Source organism: Drosophila takahashii, chromosome X (assembly GCF_030179915.1).
Source record: "Drosophila takahashii strain IR98-3 E-12201 chromosome X, DtakHiC1v2, whole genome shotgun sequence".
NCBI classification, from domain to species: domain Eukaryota; kingdom Metazoa; phylum Arthropoda; class Insecta; order Diptera; family Drosophilidae; genus Drosophila; species Drosophila takahashii.
The window spans coordinates 1904381-1926493 of record NC_091683.1 but is presented as its reverse complement, the minus strand read 5'-3'; the positions used below and the strand labels follow the sequence as shown (position 1 = coordinate 1926493).

At 44.5% G+C, this 22113-nt stretch overlaps 2 protein-coding genes across 2 annotated transcripts; one reads left to right on the top strand and one right to left on the bottom strand.

Moving 5' to 3' along the window:
- Positions 1-3131: 3131 nt before the first annotated feature.
- On the top strand, positions 3132-11430 carry fs(1)N (female sterile (1) Nasrat). Its single transcript, XM_017143089.3, has 7 exons — positions 3132-3329; positions 3711-5738; positions 5796-5925; positions 5980-6110; positions 6671-8444; positions 8808-9016; positions 9079-11430. The coding sequence occupies exons 1-7, from the start codon at positions 3189-3191 to the stop codon at positions 11002-11004; spliced, it is 6339 nt and encodes a 2112-aa protein (XP_016998578.2). The 5' UTR covers positions 3132-3188; the 3' UTR covers positions 11005-11430.
- A 186-nt stretch (positions 11431-11616) lies between these two features.
- LOC108058399 (AF4/FMR2 family member lilli) lies at positions 11617-22079 on the bottom strand. The gene is made up of 3 exons (XM_017143092.3): positions 21767-22079; positions 15603-15814; positions 11617-15542 (listed from the first exon to the last, which is right to left on the bottom strand). The coding sequence occupies exons 2-3, from the start codon at positions 15800-15802 to the stop codon at positions 11897-11899; spliced, it is 3846 nt and encodes a 1281-aa protein (XP_016998581.2). The 5' UTR covers positions 15803-15814; positions 21767-22079; the 3' UTR covers positions 11617-11896.
- Positions 22080-22113: the final 34 nt, after the last annotated feature.

Below are 22113 nucleotides of genomic sequence, written 5' to 3'. Positions count from 1 at the left end.
ATGAGACTTGGCAAAAAAAAAACGTGAGTCATTGTCAAAAAAATTCCCTAATTCCCTTAAAAAAGAAATGCACAAAATTGGGCAAAGGAAAAACAGGAATTTAAGCGGAACGAAGAACACAAGCAAAACAAAACGGAGAAAAGAGTGGGAGGAGAAAAATCCAAATTATGCAATAAGAGGGGAATATTAATATTATCACAGCTTCTCACTCGATTTGTTTTTGTTCTTAATCTGTCATTCTCCTCTCCTCCTTTAACCCTTATTCGTGTATCTTAATGTGTGAGTGATAGAACAACAACAACGAGCTAACAAAGTTTCATTAGCATTCTTTTTTTAGACTAATTAAACACGCGAGTTTTACTTTTTTGACAACAAACAAAATTAATAGCAGCTGCGTGTTGTTGTTTTTGTAGTTGTTGCTGCAGGAACAGTTTCTAAGGGAGAAAGAGAGAGAGAAATTCGCGATCTTTGACAAGAGTTTCGACAAATACAGTGATGAACTTAATTCTTGGCACACTTGGCATCTTGGACTTTAGGTTCAATTTTCTCCGACTAATATATGAAAAAAAAATTTAAAAAAATTTGTTTATATAAAGGCCACATTTTAATGTTTAAATAATTTGGTTTCATATTTATATTTCTTAAGACTAATTTTTTAAAACTCAAAAACGAAAAAATGAGCCTATTCTGCCCGAACAAAATTCTTGGCACACTTGTGTTGTATTTAACTTTTTCGCTAAAACTTAACCGATTTGACTCATTTTTTTTGCTAAATCCGCTAGGCATCAGTTGTCTAGATGGCATAATGCTAAATTTGTATCCTTAAATCGTTAAAATAACTTAATTTTAACTAAAAACGGTTATACAAAAAGTATGTTAAATGCCAATACCCATATCTGTGCGAAAAACAATATTTTAAGGGCAGGATCAGGGTCAATCATATGCTAATACTAGGAAATATGAGCCCAGAAGTTGTTTTTACCATTCGGATCCATTTACGGCGTTTTAAAGGACTCTCACTGTGCCAAAATGCAAGGCACACATCCTGACCCATGGGTTTAAGAGGCCAGGGAAGCGAAAGAATCAAGAAAAAGGATAATGTCAACCCTTAGATTTTATAAGCACAGATCGAAGCTTAGGATAGGAAGGACTTTTACAAGGATATTCAACCAACGGATATTTTAAAGGCCCTGCAATGTGCCAACTACATTTTTTGCAGCTAGAAAATATTCATTTATTTTGAAGGTCAACTTTCCGAGTCCTTAAGTCTATGGAAAGGATTGGTATAGCACCTGATAAAGTAAAAAGGTTAAAAAAGCCGATTGGGATACTAAAGTATCCCTTCTTGTATCCTAAATGGTTATATTGGTGGCCTTTGAAATCACTTAATTTTTTCTAGCTGCAAAAAAATTTAGTTGGCACATTGCAGGGCCTTTAAAATATCCGTTGGTTGAATATCCTTGTAAAAGTCCTTCCTATCCTAAGCTTCGATCTGTGCTTATAAAATCTAAGGGTTGACATTATCCTTTTTCTTGATTCTTTCGCTTCCCTGGCCTCTTAAACCCATGGGTCAGGATGTGTGCCTTGCATTTTGGCACAGTGAGAGTCCTTTAAAACGCCGTAAATGGATCCGAATGGTAAAAACAACTTCTGGGCTCATATTTCCTAGTATTAGCATATGATTGACCCTGATCCTGCCCTTAAAATATTGTTTTTCGCACAGATATGGGTATTGGCATTTAACATACTTTTTGTATAACCGTTTTTAGTTAAAATTAAGTTATTTTAACGATTTAAGGATACAAATTTAGCATTATGCCATCTAGACAACTGATGCCTAGCGGATTTAGCAAAAAAAATGAGTCAAATCGGTTAAGTTTTAGCGAAAAAGTTAAATACAACACAAGTGTGCCAAGAATTTTGTTCGGGCAGAATAGGCTCATTTTTTCGTTTTTGAGTTTTAAAAAATTAGTCTTAAGAAATATAAATATGAAACTAAATTATTTAAACAGTAAAATGTGGCCTTTATATAAACAATTTTTTTTAAATTTTTTTATTCATATATTAGTCGGAGAAAATTGAACCTAAAGTCCAAGATGCCAAGTGTGCCAAGAATTAAGTTCATCACTGTATGTGCAAACAGATTTAGATAAGAGCGTTTAGTAAACCGAGCGACATATTTTTCACCCTTATATCCAGTTTTTATTAATTTTTAAAACCGCTTGAGGGATAATTTAACGAGATTTGTATGATATTTATTTAATTGTGACTTCGCGAGAGAGAGAGAGCGATGGCAGCCGGCTGCTGCACACACACCAACGCACTGGGGGAGTGGGAATTTTATTGATTTTTCACACGCACACGCACAAGCACAGTAACGGTAAACAGGAGCTGCAGCGAGATAACGGTGATAAGGGCCGAAAACCGAAGAGGCGAAGCAGATAAAGATAATTGCCATTTGGCATTTGCAACACACAGCACAAAATAAACACAAAAAGTGCATTAATCGCGCACCCCCGCGAAAAACGGGACTTGGCCGCAGGCTCTCTCGCTCTCTCTTTCCTTCCTTCCTGCAACTCCTTTTTGCTCCCTTTTTCGCCAAATGCAGGTTTTTTGGCACGCCCAACGAAAGCAAACGGGCGCCGCACAATAACAACAACAAAAAAAGAGCCACAAACTAATTCACAAACTTGCAAAATGCAAAAAAAAAAAAAAGACGGAAGAGTTTGTGTAGAGAGGATGGAACTACCGTTATCCCTAGGGACTCACTTTTTTTTGTGCGCGGCTTTACTCTCCAGAAAAGCCTTGCTTTTTGTTTGTTACACTTGAAACTCTTTAAGTTAACTGCAAGCTCGTCTTTTGTTTACACACATTTGCTTAATGTTTAACGCGCGGCGCGCCATTCAAAAACGTCCGCTCGCATCCGAAATTTAAAACAACGAACGAGAATGGAGGAAGGCGATTGATAATTCAAAACACCAAGAGCACTAGAGGTGGCCAAGCGTCGATAGAACCATCGATATACCGATGGTTTTGGGAAATATCGATAGCCTGGGTGGGTGTCTAGGCTAAGGCCGCCCTTCTGACCATCTGGCAGCACTGTTTTTCAAACGGTACATTTCAAAGTTTTCTGATTTCACGTGTTCTTTGCTTTTTTCTTTTGTTAATTGTTATTATTAATAAATAAAATGCTTATTTGGCATTTGCTGCTCTGGCCAGCAATAATAGCCATAGCCAGTGCCACCAGTGCCGCACAGAAAAAGGCCGAAGTCGCCAAGCTGCGTAGCGAACTGGAAAAAGCTCTCGAAGAAGACGATGCAGTTGCTCCGGTAAGAAAAATTGAAATTTAAAACAAGAAAGGAAGGAACTTTGGCCTGCCGAAGTTTATATACTCTTGCAGACATGCCTATTTTAAAGGTTGTTCTTAAATTGTCAAAAAACTCCTACTTCCTAAAAAGTTACTATGTTTTTTCTATTATTTGTTTGATTATTCCTATGGTAGCCATAAGATATAGTGGTCCGATCCGGCATATGTACTACCTGCAGTAGAAATAAGTCTTTTGGGAAAGTTTAATCGCAATAGCTTGAAAACTGAGAGACTAGTTCGCATAGAAACGGACAAACGGACAAACGGACAGACGGACGGACAAATTTTTGACTGAAATTATAATATATAATGAAAGAAAACTAATCCTTATCTGTAATCCCAGCCAGGAGTGGTGGTGGCACCTGGTTGGACCCAACCATCTGGTCATCCGCCCCCCGGAAAAGCCACCAAAGTGGTGGTGAACCCATCCACGCTGAGCCAAGCAGCCGCCATTCGCCAAGAGATTCAGCAGGCGGTGGCTCACCAGGGACAAAACCAGGAGGTAGTGCAGCTGGAGGCGCAGCTCAAGGAAAGGGGCAGCACCAAGGAGACGCCTAAACTAGCTAATCCCCGAAAGGAACTTTTAGGTGCCGCTGGTCAGGAGAATCCGGAGGCCAATGTGGTGGAATCCCAAGCAGCTTCCCTAAATCACATAGATCTGGAGCAACTGCAGCGTTTGGAGCTGTCCAAGAGGCGCACCCGCGATATGCTGATCCTGCAGCGAATCGAGGAGCTGCAGAACTTTAGTCTGCCCATGGATGTGGATCGCTGGCTCACTTTGCAGGCCAATGGAAGCCAGTTTCTAGTGGGTCAGCAATCGGAGGACGGCTTCCTGGTGCTCAAAGAAGACTTGACTATCCTGCAAAGCTTTCTGCATCCCCTTCCGGTGACCGCCTGGCTGGGATTCGAGGGTCTCCTCCTGTTGGCCTCACAGGATCAGCTCACTTGGCTGCGTTTAAACGAGACTATTGGACTGGAAACCTTCTGGCATTGGCCAATAGCTGGCTCCAGGGTCACCCAGCTGCGGGGATTCAGCTGGGAGGGAAGGGATTTCCTTGCCCTCGTTGCAGAGCACACACTTAGCATTTATTCGTATGATCTGAAGGCGCAGGAGTTCTGGATTTCGCAGCGTTTGCAGCTGGCGGAGATCATAACCGACCTGGCCATCATGGATACGGGCAGGGAACTCCTCCTGGCTGTGGGCCAAAGGGATGAGGCATTCATATATGTTTGGAATTGGAGTTCCGGGAGCGCAGAGCAACCCCTGCAACTGCGCCAGAAGATTGGAGCACCCGAGGTGACAGGCATCACTGCCTTCCAAATGGGCGGACGCAGCTATTTGGCGCTGGGCGGGATCCTGGCCCAGATCCTGGTCTATGTGCAGGGTCATCTAGTGCCACGCACCATCCTGGGCCAGAACTTTGGCTTCGTCGAGCACTTTCTGCCCATTCCGGTGCGCAGCTACCGGGATGATCTCCTCCTGCTCGTCCAGCATCGCGTGGTCTTCGATCCGCACTCGCTGCTCGTCCTGGAGGTTCTCGTCTGGACGGGCGAGGCCTTCGAGGCGGGCCTCCTGCCTCCCTCGTGTGGTGAGACCTTTGGAGCAGGCTGCATGCTGGATCAGGAGTGGGAGCATGGGCTCCTAGGGTCTGTCCTCCTCCGTCGTTCCGTGGATCAACCGCCTTATGTGCTGGTGCCCAGAAGGGGACTCTTTCGGCTGGAAACTCAGCTGCTGGCGAGGAATTCAGAGACGCAGGACCTGCTGGAGATCAAGGAGTTCATGGAGCAGTGGGTCAACGAACAGGAGGAGCTACTAAAACTGGCAGAAGAACTCTTAACAGAAGAGGAGGGTTATGAACTCTATAAAGAAGTTATAACCCCCTTGGTAATCAGCGAAGGAGGAACCATTGAGGAGCTCTTTGTGAACGAAGCCCGCTGGACAGGAGCAGATTTGGCTGTGGATATGAACGAGCTGCTCGCGCAGATTCTCCAGCTGAGCGAGGAACTGAGTTCCAAAAAGCGCACTAAGCGTCAACCAGATTCGCTCTATAACTTTCACTACGAGCAGCTGGAGGTGGAGGCCATTGAGGCGGGGGATCTTCTCCTGGAGAGGCTCAATCATGTGCCCTTTTACATACAGAATGCCTCGCTGGAGTTGCCTCTAGGTGTCCTCAATGTCCAGGAGCTGGAATTACTAGAGGCCGTTAAGGAGGAGCTTGTCCTGGTCGAAGGTAGCGAATCCCATGAGTCACTGCATCTTACTGGCGATTTGGAGTGCAGCTTTATCAATGGAATGCCGTGCAATCAACTATTTCAGGAACTAGTGTGGCGTCATCAGCCGCTCAAGCTGCCTGAATTGAATGTGGAGGGAGTGAGTGTTTCTATAACACATCTTATGTTAATAATAACCTCCTATAATCTTCAACAGCCCATCATATTTGAGGATGTTCTTCATGTCAACTCTCTCAACGATCTTAGCTTCCCAGGAGACTTTCTCTGGTCGCAGGGCAACGAGACGAGTGTTGTGCAAGCGCCCAAGGAGTTTACCCAAACGCTCTGTGAGTATTTTGAAATAGAAAACAGAATATCCACTTAATAAGTCCCCTTTATAGCTGTCAATGCCGTGGACACTTCGGGAACCATTAATGCCGTGAATCCGCAGGATGTCATCACCCTCAGCGATTCGCAGGACTGGCCGGGATGGGTTACTTTCTCGCATCTAGAGGTTTCCGAGGAATTGGAGGTGAGACTATAAGGCACACGTCGATTCTTCTTTGCGTCGCAAATACCTGCTATGAAAATCTTATTTTACAGTGTGAGCAAAATTGTTGACATGTGTGTCAAATACAAAAGTCTTAAAATGTGAAAAATAATTGTTAACACACACAGCTCACTTGTGTTTTTTACACAATGTGTTATTGACACGACGTGTTTTTTTGCACACGAAAATTACATTTCACTGACATTAACGAGTCAAAGGGAAAATGAAAAACTATTATGGGCCATGATATCTTATATGTTTTGAATTCCTATACTCTAGAAAACCGTGCATTTTTCAGTTCAGCATAAAATTTTGACACTTTAATGTCAAAAACTCATTGTGTTAAAAACAGGCTGTGTAAAAAACTCGTCGTGTTAATAAGACGTAGTGTAAATAACACAAATGTCATGTGTGTGTTATTTATATTTCTAATATATGTAGAATACAATTTTTTACACACAAGCCAACAACTTTTTTTGAACTTAAAACTTTGTGTGTTATTTTTCGAACCCTGAAAATAATCCCTTGCCAATGCTTTGCAGCTCAATGGCAGCGCCCAGGGCCGCCAGTTCGAGGAGGCGCCCTTGAATCCCACCCTGCTGGAATCGCGTCTCATCCAAGCGGACTGCCATTTCGATCAGCTTTTTGTGCGCGGTCCCGTGCGACTTCTTGGTGGGCTGGACAACGACACCCTGGACTCCCTGCTGGGCGATCTCGTTCAGCGTTCCCAGAATTCGGGCGACGAACTACTTGTGGGGGGAAGAAAGCACGTGGATCAGCTTCAATTGCCAGTGGATGCCCATGTGGCGGATCAGCGACTCACTGGGATTCCCCTCGATGATTTTGTAACCAAACATACGCAGCAAACGCTAAGGAATCTCAGCCAACTAGGTGGCTATGTCTACTTTCATCAGCTGGAACTTGCCGAGGGTTTCGCCTACGATGGCGTTCGAATCGAAGAGCTGCTCGCCGAGAGTCTGCGATTGGATCATAATAATGGGCCGCTGATTTCCCCCCTCACTCGCCTGCGTTTTGTTGGCCAATCCCCTCCAGAATTCTCCCGCCTTCAGGTGGAGAGCAGGTTGAACGAGGTGCCTCTATCGAGTGGCTACCAGCGGCTCCATGAACCGCTTCATCTCAAGGGAGCCAACTTTAGTCGCTTGTTAGCAGGACAAGCTCAAATCAATCATGATATAGTTGGTGATGGACTCTTGAATGGCAAGAATTTGGGAGATTTACTGCAGGAGCAACCACACACTTGGTCGGGTGAAGTGCATGTCCAGGAACTGTTTCTCCCACGAGGAGTTCAAACGCAAAAGTTACAGGGCCTGAAGGCCAACCTTTTGCTGGATTTCCTGCAGCAGCTGGACGAGCTGCCCTTGCTGATTCTCCAGGGACGCCTCCAAGTGGAGCACATCGAAGTGAGCGGGGAAGTCCAGGTGGAAACCCTAAACGGAGTGGATATCAACGAACTTCAAAGACAGGTGGTGTGGCTGGATAGACCCAATGAACTGAGGACGCGTTGGATTCTCGCCGAAGCTCCCCAGTTCCAGGGAAACCTACGAATCCTGGGCAGCTACAACGATCGCCTGCTTCCCGAGTTGCTAGACGACATCGTGCTGCGTTCGGATAGCCAGGAAGTAATGATAATTGAGGGCACCAAAAGCTTCTTGGCTCCCGTTCACGTGGCAGATCTCCGATTGGCGGCCCTCAATGGGATTCCCTTCGAACGGGTGGCTAATAAAGTGAGTCCATTGAAGCTGGAAGGCAATGTCCGTCTCCTAGGACGACTCTTTGTGGAGGAACTGCAGTTGAATGATGGCGGAGTAACCGGAGAACTGGAGAAACTCCTCCGTTGGGATCCCACTATCCAAAGATTCGTTCATCGTGGATTGATTGAACTGCCGGGAGGAAATCATGGACTGGAGAATCTGGTGGTGCTGGGCCACTTGGGCAATCGCAGCGAGGAGCCTATTAGGGAGCTCTTCGATCAACTGATCTTCAAGCAGCAGCCAAGTGGCGGTGCCCATTTGCAGGACCACAAAACTTTTACAGGTCGTATTCGCATCGAAGATGGAGCTTACATCAATCGATTCAATGGTCTCGATGTGGATCAGCTCCTGGGATCCCTAATCTATGTAGATTCGCCCGAGGAAGCTATTGTAGAAACCCCCGTTCGCTTTGCATCCTCCGTTAAAATGGATCAGCTGCAAGCAGATCGTCTCGTACTCACTGGAGATCTCCTCCATGGCTGCAATGTGAGTCAGTGGCTCCGCGATACGATTCGTGTGGATCGCGATATTCAAATGCAGAAAAGTGAGTAGACTGGGCACACGACGATTCTTCTTTGTATCGCTCATCCAAAAACTTATTTTATTATATAAAACTTATTTTATTATACCCTTGCAGAGGGTCCGTCCGTTTGTCAGTTCGTGTCTACGTAAACTAGCCTCTCAATTTTTAAGCTAGTTTTTTTTTTTTTTTTTAGTATTACACATAGCATTCATTACATTGACTAGCCAATTTAAAGGCTATAAAACGTAGAGTACAAATACCATGAAATACATAACAGAAACATTTTTATAGCTTATAATTATATAAGCAAGTAAATCTAAATTTAATGTTTTTGTAAGTTAGTAGGAATGATCTGCAATGCTAACTTCCTTTCTTGTTTTTCAGTGACCTTTGCCAAGGGATCGCTGGATGGGAATGAATTGCAAGTGGAGGAGCTCAATCAAGTGAATCTTTCGCGAGTGGTCACCCGTTACACAGAGCAGCATCTAAGTGATCCCCTCCAGGCAGACGAACTCCTACTCGACGGGCAGTTGGTGGTCCATGGAAGGGTTAATGGCCATAATCTAACCGAGGAATATGCCAACACTTTGATGGTAATTGCCCTTTGAATTCTCTCCCTCTTTTTGTATACCAATTAATCCCGGTTTCTTTACAGATTCATCCTACGAAAGAGCAGCATGTGGAGACACCTCTATTCTTGGGTAGCCTTTTTGTTGGCGGAAATCTGGAGATTAATTCTCCTGTTAATGGCTTGAATCTCAGCGATGTGGCCTCTTTGGATGAGGATCAAGTGCTCCTCCAGTCACCGCTGTACTTTGCCACCCTGCATGCTCCGTTTCTAAAAGCCGAACAGAAACTAAACGGCTTTGATTTCAAGGATTGGTACGAAGGAAGCCTGTGGGCGCGTGGCAGGGATCAGCAGGAGATCACCGGCAATTGGCGCGTAAATAAACTGAAAGTGAAGCAATCCTCGGATGATGATGATTTGCGACCACGTCGCCAGACTCCAGAGGAGAGCTACCGTGAGCTGTGCGAGGGTTTGTCCCGGATTCTCCTGCCCTATCAGGTGCAAAGGCTGCGCAAGAGTTTCTCCCTGAAGCAGGCGAAGGATCAGCCGAATATACGTAGGATTTTTGCCTTGGAGGCGCCGGGAGGCCTAGCCTATCTGTTGATTAACGAGCAAGGCTGCTGGACCCGCATTCACCGATGGAATGGTTCCTCTTTCGATCGAACAGATGGCTTTCAGAGCGGACCCATAGACCAGGTGGTTGCTCTGAGTTCCAGTTCCCAGAAAGAGGAGGAGTTTGCCTTCATGACGAGCTATGAGTTGCGGGATGATGATAATGAAGCCTCCAAGAATTGCAGTGGATTGAAACCCATTCTCTTAAGTGGCTGGCAAGTCAATAAGACAATAAATACAGAGAAAATGCAGATACCCCAGGACACATTGAGGAATCTCAAGGAGCAGCACGAGCAGCGACCTTTACCCATTCACAGTTGGGAATACCAGCAGGCCATCAAGTATCTAAAGCGTCCCATTATTGAATCTCAGTTGGGTTCCCAGTGGCAGGAGAACGAAACGAATCCCCTGGATCTCGCCAGGATGCGCAGACGCCTGCTGGATTCCTTAGAATTCCAACTGCAGGCGGAGGTGAACATCACCCAGTTGAGTATTCCCGAGAGCGATCTTTTTGACGAGCACTTGGTGGAGGATTTCCTCCAGCTAATGCATCAGTTGCATAGCCTGCGTCGTCATCTGAACACAGACACTCTACCTTTGCCGAATACTCCGGCCAAAGTGCTGGCCGCCCGGAGTGCCCAGCTCATCTGGCCAACGCTGCAGGAGCTGCGGGGATTGAATGACCAGGATAATGATACTCTAACACGCTTTCAAGAAATAATTCTAGAGCAAACGCTATTGGATGTTCTTACGTTGGCCAACAAGGAATCAGATGATAATAATGATGATGAGAAGCTGCATGCTGTTATCCAGAGATTGAGAAGGCTGAAGGAGGATCTCAAGGAGCAGGAGGACCTGGAGAACCCAGAGGCAGCCTCCTCTTCGAACCGGGAAGAGCAGTTTCTGCCGCCGGACTGGCGACCTGTTTCCACCATCCGCTTGATTGTGGGTCCCGCCAGTCGTGGCCGCCTCCTTTACGCCCGCTTGACCGTTTTGCAACCTGCGGATGGCCTACCGCCCACCACGCCCTCCTCCGCGCCCGCCGCCCACATCCAATTGCATCATGTGAATGGTTCCCTCTTTCAATCACTGGCCGCCGAGCGAGGAGCACGAGAACTAGTCACTTTGAGGATCAGGGATGAGACACTGCTGGCCTTCGTGGAGGGATGCTGCCGGATAAGGGTGCTGATCTATCGAGGAGTTCAGGGATTCGTGGAGTTTGCCAGATTTCGAGCATCCAAATCGGATGGGAATGGAGAGATCTTGCAATTAGTATCCCTGCGTCTGCCCCTCCGACGGCCACCGGGAGCCATGTATTCGTTGGCCGTGGTCCAAGCCAGAAGCGTCACGTTCTATGAACTGGTTATAGCCGGACTACTAGAGCCCTGGATGCAGTGCTGATAATATCAGATAATATCTTATATATCAGATAAAATGAGATGGATTTCAGATGTATGTCAAGTGTAGAGATTATATTTATAGCGTAGAACTACCTATAACTCTAAATATTTACATCAATATCTTAACATCTTTCTATAATTATTGTTACTAATAATTATTTTCTTGGTTGTAAGTGAAATGTTGATTTGTAAAAGTGTTTAATTTGTAATTAAATTCCAAATGAGTTGGATTTCAGATGGAGGTTAAGTGTTATTTAAGTGAAATGTTGATTATAATTATATTTTAGAGCCTTAAAACTCTAAATATTTATATCAATATCTTAATATGTTTCTATAATATCAATATTGATAATTGTTTTTTTTTTGTAAGTGAAATGTTGATTTGTAAACGTAATTAAATATATGAATAAATGAAATGTCAAGTGTATCGACTATCAGATACCCCTCACTCAGAAAGCAAAGCGTCACCTGGCGGCCAAAACGTTCATTGCTAACTTTTTATCTCTTTATATATTTATATTTAAAAAAATACAATATTTTTCCGTCACAAAATTCGATATAAGATATTGTTATTTTAACCTCCAGTTACCTAAAAATAATGCCACTTTGTATCTTTTAACTAAGTAGATATATCTTTATTTCGAGAGCTCTAGTTACACATATACATAGCATTAACCACGACTCGGTGACAGTGATTGGTGATTGACTCTTACAGCCTAGGCCCAGCTTACGACTACGGGGGATTCAGATTCAGAATTCGGGATCCGAATGGAGAGTGGGATAGTGACTACAATAAATACACACACATTACGGAAGGGGTTACAATCGAGGTATTGGAATGAGGAATTAGAAGGAGGGATAACATATGTACAGCTTAGGGAGTACAGCCACTCCTACGAGGGAATCTTGACGGGCAGAAAGAGTCGCGGATCCCCGATCTTAGGGCTCAGACGCACCACCACCTGATCATCGCCGTCGCCCACTTCGAGGAACGAGTTCCAGTCGGCCAGGAAGTAGAAGCCGTTTTTCTTCTTCGGCGGCGGTGGCTCCTCGCTGACGGGATCGGGTCCAAAAGAGTCGGCCAGGTCGTCTAGCGAACCATTACGGGATTCTTCTGTCGTTGTGGTGGTACTAGAACTACTAGTACTACTACTATCCTCCACTTCCTCGCCTGCTCCTTTGGTGTCACCATCATCCAAGCCCAAATTCAAGCTGATTTTGGTGGGGGATTGGGTGGTTGTATCCTCCTTATTCTCCTCTGTACTAGCAGTTCCATTTCCCTCGCTCTGTCGTCTTGATTTTAAGGTCTCATCCTGACCATTTTGCAGGGACTGCAGATAGGCGGCATCTGGTGAAACAGGAGGAGGAGGAACTGTAGCCACCTGATCCAGGCTCACATTGAGCTGCTGCAGCTCCTGGAGATTGCTAATCAAGCGCTGCAGTTCGCTCAGCTGACTCTTGCCTCCTGATCCTCCTTGATCCTCCCTCTTTTCCTTAAGCGTCGTCTCCGGTTTGGCCAGCTGATAGTTGAGCTCACTGAACTCTGCCATTAGATCGCCATCCAGTTCGCCCTCTCTTTCCTCATCCTCATGGAGATTCTCCATCTCATCATCCCCCTCATCGCTGCGTCGCCTGAAACCCACGCCCAAACCCTTGAGCAGATTTCCCTGCTGCTTGGGCGCCAGTTCAGTGCTCACACCAATCCTATTGGCCGCCCTTTTGATGGCCGCCTCTATAATCTTGGTGGCACTGAAAACGGGCAGCTGCAGGCTGCTCTCCGTCGTCTGGGGCTTGGGTTTCGCCTCCCTGGGACGACTGGTGGTCAGCGAGAAGACAGCCGGCGAGGAGGTATCATGGATTTGAACGGGAGCAGGAGTTGTGCTAGTTGTAGTGCTAGTTGTGGAGGAGGATGTGGTGGAGGTGGCCTGCAGCTGGCTCTCCAACTGCTGCGAGAGCTCGTGGGGCAGGGCCACGCCCAGTTTCTGCAGCTGCTGGGTGTTGTACAGCAGCTTCTGCAGCTCCTCGAGATCTGCTTTTCTAGGTGGAGTAGTACTAGGCATTCTCCTGGCGGGCACAAAACGAGGCGGAGCAGGAGGAGTCACAGCCTGCTTATAAATGGGCTGCATATGCTGGTAGCTCTGCCTTTCGCCCGTATCCTCCAGGCTGCCAAAGAACTGCTGGAACTCCCGAAAGTCTGGCGAGGATGCGCTGGGATGGGCGGGCTGGCTCATGGCCAGTTCACGCAGCTCCTCGCTGGAGGATTGAGAGGCTGTCTGTTGAGGCTTCTGGTAAACGGGTAGATCCAGCTTGAGCTCAGGTTCGGGATCCACCTGCTGCTCCTTCGCCGGCTCAGCGTAGACAATGTGCGCTCCATTGAGCGTCTTCACATTGGGCGTGCGCACCGAGGCGGCGGTTACCAGCTGAGATGGAAGCTGCGACTGCGATTGGGTCACCAGTTGCACCCTCTCCAGTTCCTGCACTTTGCTCAGCAGCTTCTGCAGCTGCACATAGTCCTGCGGATGCACTTCGTCCTGCCGGGCGAGGCCATTGCTACGCTCAAAGTGACTCAGAGGTCGTTGTCTTTGCTTGGAAGTCGATGCCGCCGTGGAGATCTCCACCTGGAGCAGGTCTCCTCCTCCTCGGGAGGAAGAGGTTGGTGAGAGCTCTTGCAGATGGGCAAAATCGTTGCTGGGCAGAGATTCAAAGATCCCCGATCCCGCCACATTTCTGGTAAGGAAATTAGGCGGCGTGGTGCTGCTGGGCTGCTGCAGTTGCTCCAACTGCTGGACGCGGGTAATCAAGGCGGCGAATTGCTCATGATTCACCGAGGGAGTGGGTCGTGGCGTGGTGGTTGTAGAGGTGGTTGAAGTGGAGGTGCTACTGGTGGTCACCTTCGGCTGCTGCTTCTTTTTCCCATTCCTGGCCTGCTCGTACAGCTTCTCCAGCTCGCGATCGTCGCTCAGGAGTCGCTGCAGCTGGAGAAGATCGGCGGCACCCAGGCCCAAGCCCTGACTCCTCGTCGGCTTCACCGTGGTGCTCGTTGTGCTGGTCTTCCTGCTGATGGTTTGCTGCTGCTCCAACTGCTGCAGCTGCTTGAGGATTCGCTGCAGCTCCCTTGCTTCATTTTGGGCGGGAGAAGGAGTAGTGGTGGTGGTAGTACTACTAGTAGTAGTAGTAAAACCCCTGCTTAACTCCTGCACACTCGGACTGGCCGCCTTGATCACATTCTCCGGATTGATCTTCAGCTTCTCCAGCTCCTGGAGGTTCTGCAGCAGCTTGGACAGCTCATCGGAGCTGCTGGCCGTCGTCTGGTGGTTGCCCGCACTGGCAAAGTTCAAGTCTATATTGGGATCGATGCGTCGGCGCGGCTTCTTGGCCTCGATGAGCAGTGGTTCGCCATGGGTGATGAGGGGTAAAGGAGAAGGAGTAGTTGTAGTAGTAGTACTACTGGTGGAGGTACTAGAAGTAGTAGTGCTGGGAGTAGTAGTACTGGTAGTAGTACTTCTGGTAGTGCTGCTTTTCGTAGGAGTACTTTTTCTTTTTGTCTGCAACTGAAGTCGCTCCAGTTCCTGGAGATTCTCCAGCAGCTTGGCCAACTCGGCGTTGCCCGTGGGATTGGAATTGGCACTGGGTAACCTGGCCGTTGCCGTGGACAGCTCCGTATGGGCACCAGTGGGCTCCTCCGTTGGCTTGACCACCTCCTTCTTCAGCGCCTTGGGTGCTTTTTTAACAATCCCAAATCTTGTGAGATAGCCCTCCACCTCGGGTTTAACCCTCAGCTCCTCGCCAATATTCAAGGGCTTGAAGTTCGAGTAGGCCTCTGGTCGGATGCGTGCTCCCTGGAGGCCCCTCAGATCCGCCACCGCCACCACCGAAGGCTGCGGGGCACTCTCCGCTGGGAGATAATAGTCATCCAAGGCATATCGCTTGTGTGCGGCACCGGAAGAATCGCTTTTCCCACCCGAAACGATGCCCAAACTCTCGAGTATGTCCGCCACGGGCTTCACTGTACTGGAGGAGGTTGACTTCGGTTTGGGTTTCCTCAGGAACTGCGCATTCTTGGCACTGTAGTGGGAGCTAAACCTAGCGGCGGCTGGAGGAGGTGGAGCAACAGCAGTGACTGGCTTGAAATCCTGATAGACCACCGGTGGTGGAGCCGGCGGATGGTAGGTGGTGGCCTGCGGCATGGGTCTAAACTGCTGCTGCTGGAGAGGATGATTCTGCTGTATGCTGTAGGCTGGCTTGTAGGTGGTCGCTGCCACGGCAGGATTTCCACCAGGCACCGTACTCCTTGGCAGAGCAGAGGGATCTGGTGTGAGGAACTTCACTGGATCCGGCGGGGTATACGCATCGATGACCCGGGTGACTGGCTTCCGGGTGTACAGCTCCTGGAGATTCTCCTCCGTGTTGTTGTCCGTGTTGAAGGGCAGGACGAGCATCAGGGCGCGCATGCTGTCCGCCCGGCTCATGTCGCCCGCCTCCAGGCTCTTTTCGTACTCCTCGCGGGTCACCTTCTCGTACAGCTCCTCGATTTCGCCCCTAGAAATTAAAAGAATATTAGAAACTAGATCTGGGATCTTAATATTCACCCCCACTCACCGCGTCAGTCTTGGCAGGGCTGGATCATTGGCCAGTATCTTCTGCACCTCGTCGATCGTCTGCTCGATTTCCGGCGGCTGAAAGAAGCTCTTGTCCAGCTGCTGCTGCACGTTCACGCCCTGGATGTTTGGCAGGGCGAGCGTCACGCCTCCCAGCTGCAGGAGGACGATCAGCGCCAGGCACCCATCCCAACGGAACATCCTGATCGAGGACTAGAAAAATATATAAAATATGTCTCCGGTCTTAGAAGAAAAATGTGATATTCCAACTTTAAAAAAAATGAGGCAAATTGTTCTTGAATCGAGAACATTCGTTCTCAAAAACCTTGGAAGCACAAATATTCTTATTTTGAGTTAAGTGTTCTCAATATCATAGTTTAATGGTTACAGTTACATTGAGTTATTCAACCACTTTTTGATACCGCCAATTCAACTTGATTCAAGCATATGCAATAGAGCTAAAAAATTATTGATATTTTCGATATTTTGACAATATCTATTTTTTAAAGGAAAATAGCAAACTGTTGATATTTTTCAAGCAAAAATGTCTTACGTTAGAATTCTCCCTGTTAAGTTCTAAATTAGAACTTCTAATATATCACTTCCTATCCCCAAATATCTATGGTATATGTAACCTTAATAAAAAAGGTTCCCGATGCTGGGATTCAGTATTGCATAATTTGAAAAATCTTTACCCCAATCCATAAGAAGTACAGCACTCTAAAAGTAACTTGCCCAGACTTATATGACACCTTTCGCTTTCGTGTTTCTATTGAATGACCCATCGACCATTCAAGCATATTAACCACTCATTCAACCGCAGACCACCATCGACCACTTCCACTTCCACATCCACATCTACATCCAGTTCGGTAGCTTCATCAACGTCGATCAAAGATGGTAATAATCGGTTGGCCATGTGTGCGGCTTTTTTTAACAATCACAGAGACAAAAGTTTCTGCCCAGGAAAAGTTGGAGAATGGGTTAGGTGAATTAATAACCGACAATGAAATGCATGACAAATTTTACTGCCAAAAGCCGAAAGCAGAAAAAAAATCATACGACATAGACATAAAAAATAGTACCCAAAGACGGCGACAAATATGTGGACAAGTTGAACAAATGTATTAAAGCAAAACCAACGAAACTAAGAGCAAACAAGACGTAACTTAAAATCAGAAAACACTTGTTGAACAGTGTTGAATCACCATAATTTACAAAGATTTTCGAGGATTACGCAATCGGAGGAGGGAGCTGGAGATCCTGAGAAATCAGGATGAAAGGCAAGAGATGATGCAAGAGGGAAATGGAAATGGATGGACATTAAAATGGATAGCCTGCGGCGAAGATCTTGTCCAAATTATAATAAAAAGCGATATTTTTTTTTCTCTCGTTTTTTTGGGACAAGGAGGAGGGGCTGTAGTGCATCTATTGAACCTATCGGAGCGTTTAATTTTCACTTAATTGCCGTAGTTAAATCATAAATTAAATGAGAGCCAGCCGTAGAAAGCGATGACGAAGACGAAGAGACGTTGACGAGGTTGTCCAGCAGCAGCGAAGCCGTTAGCGAAATGAACTGTTAGATAATCTGGTCGAAAACGTGTGCGGAGCTAGTTATGGCCAAGCTATGCCGCTGGAAGCCAACTAAACTGAACTAAACTAAGCTAAACTCAGCTAAACTGAACTCAACTGCGAGCCTACGTGCCGGGCATTCTAAACGAGCCACAAGTTGCAGTCGGGATTGAATGGAATGGGTTAGGAAATGGGATTGGAAATGGAATTGAAGTGGCAGCCGGTCATCTCGAAGTACCTCTGGAATGCCGTCGGTTGGGATTGAGGTCCATTGACATCCACACACTAAATGTGTATATCATTCACTCCAAGCTAAGAGTGATGACACGAAGTATTAGCATACCATCATAGAGGTTTTCTTATAAAACATTCACATAACGATGAATATTCAACTTAGCCCCTGGATTTTAAAGTATATCCTATTCCTAACATCCCAGCTCATTGTATACCAAAATTTAGCTATCCAGCTAGCGTAGAACTCGAGTTACACCGGTTATGTAGTATTTATAACCGAAGTAATCTGAGTTTTAAAGATAAATTAATAACCTAGCCCTTTAATTCCAAAGTATATCCTATTCCCAACATCCCATCTCATTGTACACCAAAATCTAGTTATACAGCTAGCTTAGAACTCGAGTTACCCCGGTTATGTAGTATTTATAGCCCAAGTAAGGTCAGTTATAACGATGAATACTCAACTTAGCCCTTGAATTCCAAAGTATATCCTATTCCTAACATCCCAGCTCATTGTGTACCAAAATTTAGTTATCCATCCAGCGTAGAACTCGAGTTACGCCGGTTATGTTGACAATTTGTTTGTTCAATCTTCACTCACTACCGCCATGTAGCATACGCAATTTCATTTTGCATAGACCGAGAGCGATTAAACCTCGAAAAGGGGAAAAATGCATTTAAATTTCATAATCGACTTTGCTCCGTGTGCGTGACTTTTTGCGTGTGTATTATGGGCCATATAATCAAAACGCAAATAATTTGTTGCCATTGCGGCGGCAGGCACACGAAATGTGAGCCAATCTTGGGTGAGTGCATTTCCAATCCAGTAGAAACAACCACAATAGACAAGCCAACTCGACGATCATGATGATGATTATGATAATAATGATAATGGCGATGACGACGACGTCAGTGAAGCGCATTAAGCCCAGAGCAACTCTGAGCTCTTTTTTTGTGTGTGGTAACAATTAAACGTGTATTAAGTAATTCCAGGCGCCAATTAATGTTGTTAACTGCTCGATAACCTAGTCCCTGGGACATCTATCATAGTTTAGTTTTCAGCATTTTCCGTTTTCCATTCTCCATTTTCCTAACATTTCATTGAGCCATGATATGATATGATATGATCGTTATTAAACCGACAGACAGACACCTCGTCTCCTCAGGCGGAAGCCCGTCAAAAGTCCGAGCTAAAGGCTAAAGATCCGGGGTGGAATGGCAGCTGTATTATAGTAGGAAGTGTTGAATAATGGTCAGTCCAACGGCTAATGTAACTCGACTTTTGGCAAGGCAATTAACTTTTGCGGTGAGAGTGTCTGTAGAGTGTGTCAAAAGTGTCAATTGAATGCAAAACAGTATTCTCAACATTTGAATAAAACAATTATTTATAACTTTAATTTAATTTTAAATTTTTGAGAACAAAGTGTTCTTTAAATAAAGATTGCTAGGTATCAATTGTTTAGAATAGAACATTTGCAGAAAATCCGAGGTTAAATGATTACCATTTGACTTCTAATAAATCTATAACAATATAAAAAGGCTTTATAAAAACGGTAGGTAGCTTCAATATTTAAAACGGCTTGACATAAAAATCTAAAAAAAATGTTTATAAATTCGGAAATAATGTATAAAGGACCCCAACCAGCTTTAGAATCACATAATTTTTCATTATAAATTATATTCCGCAAAATACTATTTTTCAGATCAAAGTCCCTGAAAACATTGGAAAAAATCGGACCGTTTATATTAGTGAATTGCACTATTAGCCACATTTCGCTTCCAGGCCCTTGGATCGAATGACTTTAACCGTGAACTTTTACAGCCTTTTTTCCCTTTGGTCAGCAATCACACAGCAATTTAGAGTAACAAGCGCAGCAGAAGCATGAAAAAAAGAGGAAACAGTGGTGGACTTTGTGAAAAACAAAAAGACAATTGTCTTGGCTTCATTAGTTTGGCTTAATCAAGAGCAAAGAGCACTTAGCCTTGCTGGAAGATGGAAGCTGGAAGCTGGCCAACAAAGCCAACAGAGGTCAGCTTGATTAACTAGTCATTAATCTACCTGGCTTCAAGAAGTGAGTGCAATAACTAAAGGTAACTGGGCGATGGGAGAAGGGCAATGTGTACTTTGAGCATTACTTGAAACCGTAATCTGAAAGAGATATATATAGCTCGAAAGTGTGTCAAAGCTACTAATTTGTAGGTCAAAGAACCTAGAAGAGTATTTATATTCCTGATAAATACTTATCACTGGACAGAAACAAAATTGACAAAATATCAAATTGATGTTGTGCTTATTATATTTTTTACAGCTCAAGTTATCATTTATTTATATCATTTTGAAATGAATAACGATTATGTTTATCTTATTTTACATTATTTATAAAAAAAAAAAATGATATGATAAAATATCATGTTGACATGTTTTGCATCATAAATTTGACATTAATATGAAATAAGATAGAATTGACTCTATTTCATATCCATTTTTTTTCTGCGTGTCACATTAAAATAGATCTCTGATAGATCCTAACTAAGTTCGTTTGAATTCAAGTTTTAAGAACACTGTATTTCATATGATCCAATGTCTAATAATAACTTAGGTAGACCTAACTGAAAAAAAATATATCATACCCATATGATATCATTTAATGTCTTCTCAGTTGATTTTTTGGCACTTTCTTTACTTTTTATTAAACTTTTTATTCAATAACCCACTGAAGGTTAGCTATTTGAGTGTCTGGCGCATCTTCAGGCCATTTCCGGTTATTGAATCTTGGCTCTCAATACAAATAGTCGTTGAGAAAGTGCTGCTCTCACTCCGAATCGGCTTCGAACGACTCATCGGTGGACAGGCGACAAATACAAATTCGTCAGAGATCCATCATCTTCCATTTGCAGCACTTTTACTCGGCTGACTACAACTACCATGTGCTCCTCCATGGGCTCCCAACTTTTGCCTGGCGGTTTTGCTCGTTTTGGCCAGTCGCACCAGTGGACCAACCGGTGGACCGGTGGATTCTATTTGACAAGTGAATGTTGTTTTGGGCGGAAAAGCCAGGAAAAGCCAGAAAGAGCCAGTAACTACATAGCCAAAGCCCCGAAACTGAACCAAGTCGCTGGCGAGGCGACTAACTTGGCCAACTGGCTCTTTGGCTCTTGGGATTTTAGCTTAGCTTGGACTTTGGGTTTGGTTTTAGCTTTAGTTTTAGTTTCAGTTTTGATTTTGGTTTGTGGCTTCGCATTCGAGTTTCGGTTTTCGACCCATTTGGATATGGATATTGAATGTGTTTGACTTGTTTATTGGCACTTTTACCCAGTCGATTGATTTCTTGACTTGGCAGATGCTTAATTATTGTCTTTATTATTTCGTTCGCCGTCCCTCTTCATTTTTACTTTTTGTTTGTCAAGTTGTTTCCCTTTTTATGGACACTTTCTCCAGCAAATTCGGATTCGGATTGCCGAAAAAACACAACGGCGACAGTAATAATAAATATTAAAGCACTTAACATGGCTTGGCTTCATTTTTAAATTGTTTCTTGTTTCTTTTCTTTCCTCGGTTTATTTTGCTTCGGCTGCCATATATATAATAGTTATGAAAAGTGTCGAGTGGAACAACTATTATGTTGTTTTCATTGCTGGCATTATTTCACTGCCAGTTGTTGTGGTGATTACAATGGAATGTTACTTCATTAGCCCCACTTCTTGGGTTGTCATTTGTTTGTAAAGTAAACTAATTAATTGAAGTACATTTTATAAACAAGAATCGTAAATTAAAGTTGTTTAAAAATCTATACACCAAAAGAAATTTGATATGAGATATTGGGGGAAAAGCACTAAAAAGCAGATATTATTAATGTAAAATTTATGATTCAAACATATCAATTAGACATTTTATCATATCAGTTATTTAAAAAAAATATATAATTTTTGAGCATATAATGTAAAAATAAGATAAATTCAATCTTAATTCACATCAAAATGATATGAATAACTTGATTTCAAATATCAAATTGAACTGGACATATCGAAATGATCTTTTATAATTTTTTCTTCTGTGTAAGTATACAAATTCTCATTTGCTTCTATAATTCCTATGTCCCAAGTTAAAAACCACATCTTTAATCCACCCCATACAGATCCTATTAACCCAATGATTGCATTGCACATGCAATCTATGTAATTCCACTTTGCAATGCCCTTGTGTCAAGGTCGTTGCAGTGGTGCGGCCAACTCGAATCACGATTCATGAGTTCGTTGCCTAAGTCGTTGGTTTACTATCCGCTTTTTCACCATCAACAACAACAGCAACAATAACCTGTCACCAGTTTATAGTAGCCATGGCTAACAATTTTCAATTACATTTTCAATTTTCGGCCGCTCACGTTCGCCTTCCAAATTTTAAAATCGATTTAAAATCGAGAGGCTTTTTCACAACTCTCAGAGGCGTCAAACTTCCAATGCACACAGAGCACAGCACACACAACACTTTATTTTTTACACAGTTAAAAAAAATATTAAAAGAAAGAAAAACCGAAATTAAAACGAAGCAAAACGCGAACACGCGACTGTCGCTTGGCTTTTATATCGGAATCGGTTTGGTTTTTGGTTTTGATTTTGTTTCGTTTTCGGACTGAAGCGCATGCGCGGCCTGCAGACCATTTTCAATGAGCGTTCGCAGCGTACTGAGCCCGGTTGAAAGTCGTCTT

Bases quoted from the DNA above. Each gene is read 5' to 3' on its own strand.
- LOC108058399 (XM_017143092.3), bottom strand. From the start codon at position 15,802: ATGTTCCGTTGGGATGGGTGCCTGGCGCTGATCGTCCTCCTGCAGCTG. The intron at 15,543-15,602 runs GTGAGTGGGGGT...TTTAATTTCTAG, and splicing joins GCCCTGCCAAGACTGACGCG to GGGCGAAATCGAGGAGCTGT.